The sequence below is a fragment of the Macaca fascicularis genome, chromosome X (assembly GCF_037993035.2).
Source record: "Macaca fascicularis isolate 582-1 chromosome X, T2T-MFA8v1.1".
Lineage (NCBI taxonomy): Eukaryota > Metazoa > Chordata > Mammalia > Primates > Cercopithecidae > Macaca > Macaca fascicularis.
The window spans coordinates 24,119,223-24,134,640 of record NC_088395.1 but is presented as its reverse complement, the minus strand read 5'-3'; the positions used below and the strand labels follow the sequence as shown (position 1 = coordinate 24,134,640).

The following is a 15,418-nucleotide window of genomic DNA, read 5'->3' as shown; positions in this document are numbered from 1 at the left end:
AGCTACTCCATCCCATCTCCACAGCAGTTTAGCCACACCTCTGCATCACACTACAAACATTTCTCTCCCACAGATGATCAAAAGCTCTCCAGAGATAATAGTTTTATGTATGTATTTCTTTAGCACATATCTGTATCTATACGACCTACAACAATGTCTCACACATTAAGAGTCCAATAAACGTGTTGAATAAAGGCATTTTGTCCCCCTTTCCACAAGTAATTCTTTGATTTTCAAAATCTCAAGAAGTTTTCAAAGGAGTTTCAAAATCTCAAAGAAGTTTCCTAAAATGCTGGTGGACTCCAATATACTAATATTAAATTCCTGTATTAAAACAGGTATTCGAGCAAAGCAAACATTCTTGTAAATTTATAAATAGCCTATGAATCCTTTATATTTTAAGTTTAGTTCCTTAAGGCATAAGAATTTCCATACTGGGTCAGAACTGTGGCCTAGCCAATCTAGAATTGTATCTCCGAAATCGGTACCAAGAAGTATGTTTTAAGAAGATAACGGCTGTCCTTCCAGATGCTAAGATAAACATGTAAAGGTGTGTTTCAAAATACTTTACTTCTCTCCAATAACCTAGTATGAATCCATCATACTTGATACCATGTTTTGGAATCATGTTTCATACTATACCAGAACTCTTTTTCATGTTATCTGTTATGTAGTGTTTTACATATTATATTAGTACATAAGTATTACATAAACAGTACTGTGTATCCATATTCAAGAAAATAAGTAGCAGCATGGTATCTCACACCTGTAATCCTCCCACTTTCGAAGGCCAAGGCAGGTGGATTGCCTGAGCTCAAGAGTTCGAGATCAGACTGGACAACACGGCAAAACCCCATCTCTACTAAAAATACAAAAAATTAGCCAGGCGTGGTGGTGCGTGCCTACAATCCCAGCTACTCGAGAGGCTGAGGCACGAGAATCACTTGAACTCGAAAGGAAGAGGTTATAGTGAGCTGAGCTCGTGCCACTGCACTCCAGCCTGGGCGACAGAGCAAACAAGACTCTCCCTCCAAAAAAAAAAAAAAAACAAGATTGTAAGTAGCTTGGTTACACTTTTTTTTCCCCAACTCCTTTTAGGTTTCAAGAGCGTTCATAATTCTAATAAAGGCTGGTAACAGCCTAATCACATCCTTCATGATTCCAAAGTTCAGTTCTATTCCTTTCAGTTTTTTCTTTTTTTTTTTTTTGAGAAGGAGTCTTGCTCTGTCACCCAGGCTGGAGTGCAGTGGCACAATCTTGGCTAACTACAACCTCCAGCTCCCCAGTTCAAGCGATTCTCCTGCCTCAGCCTCCCGAGTAGCTGGGATTACAGGTGCCCACCACCACACCTGGTTAATTTTTTTATTTTTAGTAGAGACGGGGCTTCACCATGTTCGTTGGTCAGGCTGGTCTCGAACTCCTGACCTCAGGTGATCCACCTGCCTTGGCCTCCCAAAGTGCTGGGATTACAGGCGTGAGCCACCACGCCCGGCCTCACTTTTCTTAATTTTCAGTTATCTTGTAGGCTGCAAATGGAAACAACAATGCAGGTAAGTCTATGAGATTTACTTTAACTCTACAGACATTTAAGTCAGGAAAATTTCTCCCCTGATGTAAATTAGGAGAGGCAGCCTTCAAAAACACCTTTGACAATTACTGTACCCCAAGACTTACAGGAAATCATAAGGTAGTCCTCACAGTTGCCTTTGTCATCATCCTGCTGGTCCACAGGGATCCCATTGGCATCTATGACTGCTTCAGAGGCACAGTCTGCTACCAATACTTCTTCTGAAACTACGTCGGTAGTCAGAGGATCAGTGACAATTTCTGCTTCCACTACACTATCATGAACCACATGTTCAACATGTCCAACATGTCCAACGTCAGACACATGTATAGAATCACCCGTCAAGACGTGTTCAGGCATAGACATTGAGGCTGAAGTAATGTCAGAAGCTAAAACATCATCTGGGACTGTGCAATGTGCTAAAGAAACTTCTTCAGTTACATCTGAGTCCAGCACTTGCTCAGGAATGATGACCGTTTCAGATACATCTGCTTCTTCCATGATATCTGGGCACTGAACATCTTCTATAACAACGTCCTCAATAACATCTTGGATTACAACCGAATCTGGGTCATCAGGAACAAAGTTATGCACAGTTATGTCTGAATCCACAACATCTGAAACAAAAACAGTTTCTTGTACTTCCACAACAATTTGATCACCATCCATGTGTGTACCATCAGCTCCTTAAAAAAAAATTAAAATGACAAATTTCAGGTAAGTATGCATGACTACAATTAACGTAAATGTTATTTAATTTCTACTGGGAAAACAGACTAGCTCCTCAGTTTTCTTAAACGTTAAGATAGATTAAAGAAATAAAGAGGGAATCTATTTTTGAATCAGATGTTTTTAACCCAAGAACTTTTGTGATCAAATCAATAGATTTTTAAAAATTAGGAGAACAAAGCAATTGAGGCAGTCACAGAAGAAATATATACATGAAAGTAAAATTCTAGGCACACTAATAAAATCCATATACAGCCAGGTGCAATGGCTCACGCCTGTATTCCCACCACTTTGGGAAGCCAAGGTGGGGGGATCACTTGAAGCCAAGAGTTTGAGACCAGCCTGGGTAACACCACCGCGAAACCCTATCTCTACTAAAATTACAAAAATTAGCCGGGCGTGGTGGCACAAGCCTATAATCCCAACTTCCTGGGAGGCTGAAGCAGAACTGCTTGAACCCGGGAGGCCGACGTTGTAGCAAGCCAAGGTGGTGCTGCTGCACTCCACCCTGGGTGACAAAGCAAGACTTTAAAAAAAAAGAAAAGGCCGGGCATGGTGGCTCACGCCTGTAATCCCAGCACTTTGGGAGGCCGAGGCGGGTGGATCACGAGGTCAGGAGATCGAGACCATCCTGGCTAACAAGGTGAAACCCCGTCTCTACTAAAAATACAAAAATTAGCCGGGCGTGGTGGCAGGCGCCTGTAGTCCCAGCTACTCAGGAGGCTGAGGCAGGCGAATGGCGTGAACCCAGGAGGCGGAGCTTGCAGTGAGCCAAGATGGCGCCACTGCACTCCAGCCTGGGTGACAGAGCAAGACTCCGTCTCTAAAAAAAAAAAACAAAAATTAAATAAGTAATGCAACTTCAGGTGACAAACATACAATATTCCTTCATTATATGTGTTTCACCTTTTTGCTCCATCTCCCTCTCCTCAACTCATAGTTGTTCTTCTTTCCATCTCTCCCATGTGTTTCTTTTACTTCTATTTTTTTTTCCTTTTTCCCTTCACATGCTTCCCTTTTTGTTCCGGTGCAATATACCACCCATATGCTCCATCTATGGCTATAGGAATTTAGAAATCATCCTCTGAATCTAGGACATACAAGGATCAGAGGATAAATTAAAAGAGGGACAAAAGGCCACAGTTGAGGAGGAAAGACAACTGGGTTGAGGAGGCTCTGGAGACAGATAGGATAAATACAAGTGCAGCTGCGCTGGAGTGGTGGAGGGTAAGAGTAGTTCCAGCGGGAGCTGCCCCAACTTCACCAGGGTACACTGCCTCTATCTAGCCTCCTCCCGTCCCCCTAGACCCCAACTCCCAAGGCAGTTCCTCAGAACATAGTCCTACTCTAGTCCATTTTGCAGTTAAGGAATGAAGGTAGAGGATTCAATCAATTGAAGCCCAGTGAGATTAAATGACTTAACCAAGATCACACAGTTCGCACAGTGTATGGTGCTCAGAAAATATCATTCTGAATGAATGTCACAAATGGAAATAGAAATCAAATATCCTTATCAAAAATATAAGATAAAATAAAAGAAGGCTGGGCATGGTGGCTCACACCTGTAATCCCAGCACTTTGGGAAGCCAAGGTGGACAGATCACAAGGTCAGGAGATCGAGACCATTCTGGCTAACACGGGTGAAACCCTGTCTGTACTAAAAATACAAAAAAATTAGCTGGGTGTGGTGGCACATGCCTGTGGTCCCAGCTAATAGGGAAGCTGAGGCAGGAGAATCACTTGAACCCAAGAGGCGGAGGTTGCAGTGAGCCCAGATTGCGCCACTGCACTCCAGCCTGGGCGACAGACCAAGACTCCGTCTCAATAATTAATAAATAAATAAATAAATAAATAAAATATCTTAGCTTCTGTTCCAGAGAAAAGCAAAGAAAGTTTAAAAAAAAGTCTTACCTAAATAGCTATTCAGTAGATTAGTGCCTCTGGTTGACTCAGACCAGGCTGAGTCCAACCAGGTGCCTAACTCAATGACTATGTGTCACTGGCCAGGCCCTCAGAGAAATACACAGCTTAATCAACAATCAAAAATGATGAGGCCTGGCACAGTGGCTCACGCCTTGTAATCCCAGAACTTAGGGAGGCCAAGGCGGGCAGATTACCTGAGGTCAAGGGCTCGAGACCAGCCTGGCCAACATGGTGAAACCCTGTCTCTACTAAAAATACAAAAATTAACCAGGCGTGGTGGTGCATGCCTGTAACCCCAGCTACTCAGGAGGCTGAGGCAGGAGAATCGCTTGAACCCAGGAGGCGGAGGTTGCAGTGAGCCAAGATTACACCACTGCACTCCAGCCTGGGCAAAAAACAGAGTAAGATTCTGTCCCAAAAAAAAAATTCAAAGGCCAAAGAATATTAAACATTGTAGGAAGCCAACTAATATCTATTTTAATTACATCTAGAAATAATAAAAAGAATGTGTTCACTTTAGGCTGGGCAAGGTGGCTCACACCCGTAATCCCAGCACTCTGGGAGGCCAAGGTGGGAGAATCACCTGAGGTCAGGAGTTCGAGACCAGCCTGACCAACACGGAGAAATCCCATCTCTACTAAAAATACAAAATTAGCCGGACACGGTGGCACATGTCTGTAATCCCAGCTACTTAGGAGGCTGAGGCAGGAGAATCGTTTGAACCCGGGAGGTGGAGGTTGTGGTGAGCAAAGATTGCAACATTGCACTCCAACCTAAGCAACAAGCGCAAAACTCCATCTCGAAAAATTAAAAAAAGAGTATGTTCACTTTAATTTCTATAGAACTTCTACAAAATGCTTTATACTTGTTTTCAATGTCCACAATATTATCATTAAGTAATAGATCACTAATTTCCATTCTGCATACATAAAGATGAAAGCATCTAGTGGCAAGAACACTGGTTATAAAATGTAAATCAGCCGGGCACAGTGGCTCACGCCTGTAATCCCAGCACAGTGGGAGGCCGAGGCAGGCGGATCACTTGACGTTGGGAGTTCAAGACCAGCCTGGTCAACATGGCAAAACCCCATCTCTACTAAAAATACAAAAAAAGGAGCCGGGCATGATGGTCTGCACCAGTAATCCCAGCTACTTGGAAGGCTGAGATAGGAGAATCACCGGAACGAACCAGGGAGGTGGAGGTCGCAGTGAGCAGAGATCATGGCCAATGTACTCTAGCCTGGGCAGCAGAGCAATTCTCCATCTCAAAAACAAAACCAAAAAAAAAAAACACACACACAAAAAAACAAAATCTAAATCAGAGAGTAGAGCAGGGTAGGACACTTATTAGTTTTGTGACCTTGGGCAAGTCATTTAACCTCTGAGTTTCAGTTTCCTCATCAGTAAAATGAGGACAGTAGTATCTGCCATGCATACCTCACAGGACTGTGGTGATGATCAAATGGGAATGTATGGGAAGTGTTCTGAAAAACTGTAATGAGAGGTTTTATTATTATTATGACATATGAAAACGGAGGCCCTGGCAGATTAAGTGACTTGCTCAAAGATGAACAAATACCATTAAGTGTCATCAATCAAGACTAAAATGCAATAGCCCTTCAATCTACCACTTAGCCCATGACCTAGGTTTGCCTGTGGCAAGATTAAGTGAACAAACACTGCACATTTTTCTCCAAAGAGTTTAGTCTCTTTCAAGTACATCACTTATATTTCATGTTCCAAGGAAGAAAGAATTATAAACTTTACGTTTATCATTATCAAATTGAAATTACCAAACGAGTTAAAAGATTATCCTAAGTTGTTAAGAAACACGCACACATCCCCACTAGATTTAGAGATTTAAAGAAAATTTTAAAATTTGACTGAGCATAGTGGCTCACACCTGTAATCCCAGCACTATGGGAGACCAAGGTGGGAGGATCACTTGAGCCCAGGAGTTCAAGACCAGCCTGGGGAACAGAGCAAGACCCCGTCTCCACAAAAAATAAAATTAGCTGGGCTTGATGGCGCACACCTGTAGTCCAAGTGACTCAGAAGGCTGAGGTAGGAGGATCCCTTGAGCACTGGAGTCTGAGGTTACAATGAGCTATAATCATGCCACCGTACTCTAGCCCAGGCAACAGGGTGAGATCCTGTCTCTAAAAGAAAAATAAAATAATAATAAAAAGTAAATTTTAGGGTCGGGTGCGGTAGCTCACGCCTGTAATCCCAGCACTTTGGGAGGCCGAGGCGGGCAGATCACGAGGTCAAGAGATCGAGACCATCCTGGCCAACATGGTGAAACCCCATTCTACTAAAAATACAAAAAAATTAGCTGGGCATGGTGGCACACACCTGTAGTCCCAGCTACTCGGGAGGCTGAGGCAGGAGAATCACTTGAACTCAGGAGGCAGAGGTTGCAGTGAGCCGAGATCGTGCCACTGCACTCCAGCCTGGCGACAGAGTAAGACTCCATCTCAAAAAAAAAAAAAAATTTAAAATTTAAAATCACTGACATTTAATTTCCTGATAAAGTTCATTGCTATTTCTTTACTATACTACAATCTGATCATTTACAGTCCAATGGAAAACTTACTAGTATTTTATTTATAGTAAGGGTAGCTACCTGGTGTGATATAAAACCCTTTTATATTTTTTTTCTTTTTTTATTCTCTTTCGAGACCGAGTCTCACTCTATCACCCAGACTGGAGTGCAGTGGCACAATCTCAGCTCACTGTAACTTCTGCCTCCCAGATTCAACCGATTCTCATGCCTCAGCCTCTCAAGTAAGCTGGGATTACAGGCATGCACCACCACACCCAGATAATTTTTTGTATTTTTAGTAGAGATGGGGTTTCACCATGTTGGCCAGGTTGGTCTCGATCTCTTGACCTTGTGATCCGCCCGCCTCGGTCTCCCAAAGTGCTGGGATTACATGCACAAGCCACCGCGTCTGGCCTCAAATCCCTTTTATATTATAAAACCAAGTATAGGTCAGGCACAGTGGCTCACGCCTGTAATCCCAATACTTATAGAGGGCTGAGGCAGGCAGATCGCATGAGCCCACGAGTTCAAGACCAGCCTGGGCAACATGGCAAAACCCTGTCTCTACCCAAAAAAAAAAAGGAATACAAATATTAGCCAGGCATTGTGACACACACCTGTAGCCCCAGTTACTCTGGAAGCTGAGCAGATCACTTGAGCCTGGGAGGCGGAGGTTGCAGTGGACCCAGATGGCGCCACTGTACTCCAGCCTGGGTGACAGAACAAGACCCTATCTGAAAACAAAAAAAACCCAAAACACAAGTGTAACCACTTTACAACGTTATATAATTATAACCACAGGTAATCTGAAATACATTTTTTCTAATACTGTTTTCTTCCTATTTTTAGAACTTCCTGAGTATAATTTTTCCTTGTACACTATGCGGAGTGAAGACTCCATCTTCCTGAAGCAGAAGTCTCTTTTTGGGAACTTGTGAGAGAGATGGTTATAAAAATAGGACAGGGTCAATGTGGGGGACCTTCTTTATCTGCTGGGTATTGGAGAACAGAGAAATGACAGGATCCACATGTTATTTTACAGTGAGTACTCTGATCAGCAGGCTAGATAAGAGAGACTAAGGGTAAGGAAAACAATGCAAAAGTTATTCCAGACTAAGAATGAGACGATAGAGCCTGTCTCTGTGGTAGGCACTAGGATGAAGAAGAGCAGATGTAAACAAGGAATATTTTTTCTTTTTCTTTTTTTAAACAAAGGTCCAAACAAAACTAACAAGGAATATTTTCAAAGGGAAAAACAACAGGAATTAGGGAAATAACTGGGGAAGATATTATCTTCATAAGTGAAGATAAAACTAAGGTTTGATATCGCTGCTGTTACTGACAAGAATATGAGAGTTGGTTGTGAGGGAGCCACATCTTTGAGGAGGGTAATAATAATGTGCTCACCGTAACATCTGTGAATTTTGACAGGATAACAAGATAACCTAAGTGTGAATGATCAATGTGAGAGTTCTAGCAATTCATTGATGACAACCAACTCCAAATCTGGTAGATGGGAAGTGGAACAATTCAAGTAGTTATACCTGTTGCATCAAAAAATGAGTTTGGCTCTTGTTGTAATTCAAGCCCATCTTCATCCATGGCCTTTAATTCTCATCAGTCACAGCTCCTAAATCAGGGAAAAAAGTAAACCAAAGCCATTAGTTTTTTCATATCACGTACTGAACGCCACCATGATAGTTTCATTTCTGAGACACTCAAATTATGTGAAAGATAAATGTGTATCAAAAACATATCTATCTAAAGTAAAATATAACTTAATTGATTTACAATGATAAATGGGCATCTATATGACAAGGCAGGGCAGATAAATCAAACAAGTCAGCTTTCCCTGGACTTCTTTTTAAGTTGAAGCAATAAATGTATTGCTTATGTCCATCAAGTGCACATATTTTGATGAATTCTGATACATACATAAACCTTTGTAATCACTACCTTGATCAAAATATAGAACATTTTTAAGACCCCAGCACTCCCGTGTCCTCAGTCTGTAACACCCCATGTTCCCACAAAGGTAACCAGTTTTGTTAAGGTTCAACTTAAAATACATTCCGTAGCTTATTGGGGGAAATTTTTGCACAGTTTTCATATTCTGTATATTTAATTAGTCAAACAACTTCCAACCAGATTAAACAACGATAAAAATTCAAAGTGCATAACTGTAGTAAACAACCTTTGGGATTCTGCCTAACCTCTCTTAACTAACCCTCTCATCTAGAAAAGTAAATTCCCACAGTGTATTTACACTCTCCTGGCCACAGTTGATTGGCACTAGCTATAAAGCAGTTAAAAAATAAGTTCATCTTTAAGCACAATAAAATCAAAGTCCTATCCCTGAGAATCCAAAACCATGAGCAAGAATCAGTGTTTGTCTGTCTGTGTGTGTGTGTGTGTGTGTGTGTGTGTGTCTCTCTCTCTCCTGGTGGCTGGAACTTAAGAGCTAAGGAAAGTCATTTTGTAACTCTGGCTTAGACTAGTGAATAAAAAATAAAAATAATCCTGTGAGTGCCTTGAGTAACAGAATAGGGTAAGCAGGGAGGGGAGACAGCTTTTTAGTTCCTGGTTCTAGACCTATCTGAGGTACAGCTATATTCCTGCCTTGAATTTTTATAAGACATTCCAATGGCCTTAATTCTCCCTTTTCTACTTAAGCCAAAAACTTATGACAAAAAGAACTCTAACCAATAATTTCACCTTTATCGTTTTTTTTTTTTTTTTTTTTTGCTGATAAGTACTACATGGTTATTAAAATTTCAAATAACAGAAACACAAGTCATTTTTCTAAAGCTAGGTGACATCATTCCTCTTTTTCAAAAATGTTTAATGGCTTCTTGCTCCCTCTAAATAAGTTCAAACACCTGTCATCTTCTAATTTCTGGCCCCAAACTACCTTCCCATCATCATCTCCCCTAACTTTCCTTTAAGCACTTCCCTCTACCACTGTCAGCATGTACACAAACACACGGCCCCCACCCACACGAAGTTCAGCCAAACAAAAATGCTCAACATCCCCATAAAACCCCAACTTCATATTTGATTCAGGGTTCCTTCTACCTGGAACACCTTTCCCCCATTATCTCTGCTTTGATCTTTCCCCCTAAATCTCCTTCCCTACAAAAAAAGAGAAAGCTGGAAATAATTTTTCCCTCTGAAATTTCCACAGCACTCTATTCTTCTCTTATTGTACTGGTTTGTCATATTATAATTATTTATATATGTCTTTATTTACAGATACCAAATTACATATATAGTCCTTAAAAAATCCATTAACATGGAATAGTAATGGAAATATCCATTAAACGTTAATTGAGAAAAATTAACATTCATAAAAGGGATTCTCGGCCGGGCGCAGTGGCTCAAGCCTGTAATCCCAGCATTTTGGGAGGCCAAGATGGGCGGATCACGAGGTCAGGAGATCGAGACCATCCTGGCTAACACGGTGAAACCCCGTCTCTCCTAAAAAATACAAAAACTAGCCGGGCGAGGTGGCGGGCGCCTGTAGTCCCAGCTACTCGGGAGGCTGAGGCAGGAGAATGGCATAAACCCGGGAAGCAGAGCTTGCAGTGAGCTGAGATCCGGCGACTGCACTCCAGCCTGGGCGACAGAGCGAGACTCCGTCTCAAAAAAAAAAAAAAAAAAGGGATTCTCAACATATCAACTCTGAGATACGGTCTACTCATTTTTAAGAAATAGCATGTTTCATGTTGTTTATTCAAACTGTTTCAAATTAAAGTAAATGGGTTGGGCGCAGTGGCTAACGCCTGTAATGCCAACACTGTGGGAGGCCGAGGTGGGTAGATCACCTGAGGTCAGGCGTTCGAGACCAGCCTGGCCAACATGGCAAAACCCCTCCTCTACTAAAATACAAAAAAATTAGCAGGGTATGGTGGTGCATGCCTGTAATCCCAGCTACTTGGGAGGCTGAGGCAGAAGAATTGCTTGAACCCGGGAGGCGGATGTTGCAATGAGCCAAGATCATGTCATTGCATTCCAGCCTAGGCGATAGAGCAAGACTCCGTCTCAAAAAAAAAAAAAAAAAAAAAAGGAAAGAAAGAAAGAAAAAAAAGTTAAAGCAAATGAAAAACAGAGAGTGTACATGCTCTGAAAAAGTTATTACTGCCCTACTCCCGCAAAACCACCTCTGGCTATGAAATAGCTTTTCCCCCTTTTAAAAATGATAAACGTGCCGGGCGCGGTGGCTCAAGCCTGTAATCCCAGCACTTTGGGAGGCCGAGACGGGCGGATCACAAGGTCAGGAGATCGAGACCATCCTGGCTAACACGGTGAAACCCCGTCTCTACTAAAAAAATACAAAAAACTAGCCGGGCGAGGTGGCGGGCGCCTGTAGTCCCAGCTACTCGGGAAGCTGAGGCAGGAGAATGGCATAAACCCGGGAGGCGGAGCTTGCAGTGAGCTGAGATCCGGCCACTGCACTCCAGCCTGGGCGATAGAGCGAGACTCCGTCTCAAAAAAAAAAAAAAAAAGATAAACGTAAATTAATCTTCTAAGCATTGGCCGGATGTGGTGGCTCACACCTCTAATCCCAGCACTTTGGGAGGCTGAGGTGGGCCGATCACCTGAGGTCAGGAGTTCTAGACCAGCCTGGCCAACATGGCGCAACCCCATCACTACTAAAAATACAAAAATTAGCTGGGCGTGGCAGCGGGTGCCTGTAATCCCAGCTACTCGGGAGGGTGAGGCAGGGAGAACTGCTTGAATCCGGGAGGTGGAGGTTGCAGTGAGCCGAGATTGCGCCACTGCACTCCAGCCTGGGCGACAGAGCGAAACTCCGTCTCGAAAAAAAAAAAAATCTTCTAAGCATTATGAAACACTATGACATTAAAGCAAGCCAATTAAGAAGGCAATAAAGGAGATACATTAAGGTATTTAAGCCCCTCACCACACAAATTTCCCTACATAAACCCAATCCCATCAGCTCTATGAATTCTCAACCTGCAGAACAACTTTTCTTGGCATTCGTCCTCTTTGGCATTTCTATTAGAGTTTAACAATCAACTCCCTAATTTGTGAAGTGCTCTCCTTCCTCCGTTGCTTTAAGTGACTTCTAGTTCTCTTCCCTTCTTCTTAAATGCTGGCTGCTATGCCTTCCCTCACCCCGTACTGCAGTGCTCAACCCTCTTCTCTTCTGCTTTCTCTTTATTCCCATGGTTTCAACTACTATTTCCACAACAATTATTCCTAATATCATCCTAACATGTCCAACAGACTGTGGAATATTGTCATCCGGATAAAACCCAGCCTTCTGATATGACCACTATGGCCTTTTTCTTCTTCCCTGCTCACAGTCAGATTGCCAGATATTGTCAATTCTCCTCAACTTCTCAAGAATCCATCCTTTTTTTTTCTTATTCCTAGTTACCATTCCCACTCGGCTTCATATTTCCTGATCCCTGGGGGATGAAAATAGCCTCTGGACTGGCCTTACTCCTTTCTGCCACTCCCACAACAAATGACTAGAAACCCTATTATCACACGTAAGGGCTGGTGCCAAGTATTGAGGCATTTCTGCAATCTGTAGGCAGATTAACCCTCCTGAAGCACTGCTTTGATCATAGCACTTCGCTGCTCTGAACACTTCAGCAGTTCCTCAATACTCAGGGGCTCTACAATATTAACCCAAGCTACCATTAACAGACTGATTTGCTTTCTTCCCATCCTTTTATATCATGTGCATTTCCTAACAGATATTCTGGCCTACATGGGGGTGCCTACTCATCTCAAGTGAGCAGTAATTATTCAACACTATTGTTTTGCCTGGTCATTTTCCCTTGTTTTGTCATTACAAAAATTCAAACATTCTAAACAGAGATGACTATACCTCAACTTTGTAACCCCTCTGGAGTTAGAATACTAATTCCCTTTGACAATCAGAATGAAACTGTGTTCTCAGAACAGAAGCTACTCAGGAGTTCTCAGATGTGACAAAGGAAGGGTGGAAGAAGGTAGGTGATAACGTAACTGACGGTATCCATGCCTCTGTAGTACAAACCAAATCCAGAGATCAGTGGAACCTAAAGACAAATAAGCAGGATGGTTCAGAGAACCAAGAATCTCAGAATTTGGGTGAACAAGTACTAACATTTAGTCTTACTATCAAACACCCTCAAGGTATTTCTGGGACTCTACTAACACCTCAAATTCAGTAAGACATTCCCTTCCCAGTTACAAGAATCATGATCCTGAAAATGCTTCTGAAATAATTCACAGTGGAAAAACATAGTTTTTGGGAACACACTGTGAGGGCAGAAAGTAAGAAAAAAAAAAGAAAAGAAAAACGTATAGTTTTAAGGGAAATAATGGGCTCGGAGAACCCAGGAAATTCACAAAAATTTCCTTCCATTCTTTAAAATAAAGCAATATCATCCTAGAAGAAGGGAATTATAAATAAAATATATAATAAAGCAATAAAAGTTAACGGGTATAGCAATGGCATTTTCTCTATCTTAAATTAGGGATCACGGATATAATCTATTTGTTTTATATTTTGATGCTTAGACACTTCTGTGATCTCCCTCTTGGGCAAGTTAACAGGATTCTTATTTATTCACTTTGCTTTTTGCAGCTAACATGCATATAAAAATCACTTTTCTGCTTCTGGTCTCCCAAAACCTCAATGCCTGTTAATTCTGTGACTCAACTCTAATTCTTCTCACTAAGTCACACTCAGAGAACCAAATTTTATTATACATGGTAGAAGGAATGCTTAAGCTGCAGCAAAGGCAAACAAAGGCAAATGTGTTATAACAATTTTTCTTAGAGGGAAATTAGAACTGGTGAAAACCTGTATTTAAGACCTAATTAACATCTTCTCTCTTAAGCTACATTTCTTTCCTAATTTTTCCCCCATGTTGTTCAGTGTTAGCCATCATTTCTCTAGATATCTCATTTTCAAATCTGGAGTCATATTTCACTTCTCTGACTATATCAGCCTTTAAATTAAATTCATCTCAAAGCCAGTAACTCTTATATTTATCACTTCCTCTTTATTCTCACTACACCACTCTAATAAGTTCTCCTCTTCACACATGCAGACCATGTGGGGCCTTTCAATCAAAAGACTTGAGCCCTTCTTGAACTCAGGAAAGTTTCTCGTTTCTATAACTTTCCTCCATTTTCTCTATCTGTTCTTATTAGCATTTTTATTACAGGACTTTTAAAGGCTACTAAATCTAGCTTCTGTATTGCTTTAACTTTTCTCTCATATTTTTTATCTTTGTCTTTCTGCTATACTCTCAGAGAATCCCTGAATTTTTTCTTCTAAGCTAGCTAATTTGATCTCTACTCCATCTACTGAATTTTTAAAAGATCATATGTTAATTCCAGTAGTTTCTTTTCCATAGCAATCTTTTCCTTTTTGGGTGGACATGGTATCTTCCCAAATCTCTCTGTGGATTTAAAGTTTATTCTGTACCCTATATAAACTGTCTCCTCTGGTGTTTCATTATTCAGTTAGTTGAATTTGGTGCCTCTCTTTCAAACTGCTGGTTTTCCTGAAAAGCATGGCTCTTCCTGGTTGTCTATTCCTATTTGTAGATGAGGGTCTAAACTAGAGTTATATTCTGACTGCTGGGGTGAACTTGTTCAGCCCAAGTGAGAATTCCTGTTTGCCCAACAATAAACTTAAATTCAGATCACAGGAGTCCTATCTAGAATGAGTCCATAAGCGAGAAAGAAACCATGTAACCAGCCAGGTTCTCCTTTAATGGTGGAAGAGTATCCCATCTTCCAGGTGCTGGAGGGTCAATATCCTTCAGGATAGCTGCAAGTTACCTAAACTACTGCCCCTATCTTTCTTGCTATACAGCACTCACTTTGGAATTTCCTATGGACAAACAAGCAATTCAGAGAGCTGAATTTTGGGCATTATCCCAGCAGGAAAACCATTACAGGCACCTATACTAATAGGTAAATGGTTTAGTTTTCCATGGCTTCAATTATCTGGCTGTACTCATGGCTTGTTCAATCTCCAAGTGCCTCCCTGCTTTTGATGTTGGTGGTACTGCAGGATGCCAATTCTTGGCTGGTGCTTTCTACTTTCTGAATAAGGTCACACGTTCACTAAGCTCTCTTAGGTTTTGCCATTATTTCCAATTGCTTTATTCAACCAGAAATTCATCATGTTCTGATTCATACCGCTGAGGTTTTCTTGTTTCTCTGGATTTATTTTTACATTCTTCATGTGATTTTAGAAGGAAGGAAAAAATAGGCCAGGCACAGTGGCTCATGCCTGCAATCCCAGCACTTTGGGAGGCCAAGGCGGGCGGATCACAAGGTCAGGAGATCGAGACCACCCTGGCTAACACGGTGAAACCCTGTCTCTACTAAAAAAAAATAGAAAAACTTAGCCGGGCGTGGTGGCAGGCACCTGCAGTCCCAGCTACTCGGGAGGCTGAGGCAGGAGAATGGCGTGAACCCGTGAGGCAGAGCTTGCATTGAGCCAAGATGCGCCACTGCACTCCAGCCTGGGCAACAGAGCGAGACTCTGTCTCAAAAAAAAAAAAAGGGGGGGGGGGAATGTGTGTGTTCTCTAGTCTATGTTGAATTTGAAGTCATTATGAATTTTTATGTGCCAAATAAAACAGCATGGAAATATGTAAATATAAAAAAAGCAA

General features: G+C 41.7%; 1 protein-coding gene across 11 annotated transcripts in view; it reads right to left on the bottom strand.

Moving 5' to 3' along the window:
* The window catches only part of ZFX (zinc finger protein X-linked), a 68,003-nt gene that overhangs the window by 34,242 nt on the left and 18,343 nt on the right, over window positions 1-15,418 (bottom strand). For 8 of the 11 annotated variants that reach the window (XM_015443512.3, XM_015443513.3, XM_015443509.3 and 5 more), the window contains 2 exons: window positions 8,309-8,394; window positions 1,675-2,253 (listed from right to left, as the gene is read on the bottom strand). In XM_015443512.3, the coding sequence (XP_015298998.1) occupies window positions 1,675-2,253; window positions 8,309-8,366 (637 nt within the window). In that variant the 5' untranslated portion in view covers window positions 8,367-8,394. Of the gene's footprint in view, window positions 1-1,674; window positions 2,254-5,656; window positions 5,712-8,308; window positions 8,396-15,418 lie in introns of those variants that run through there. The other 3 variants (XM_065538134.1, XM_045384112.2, XM_065538133.2) reach the window with 2 other exon arrangements.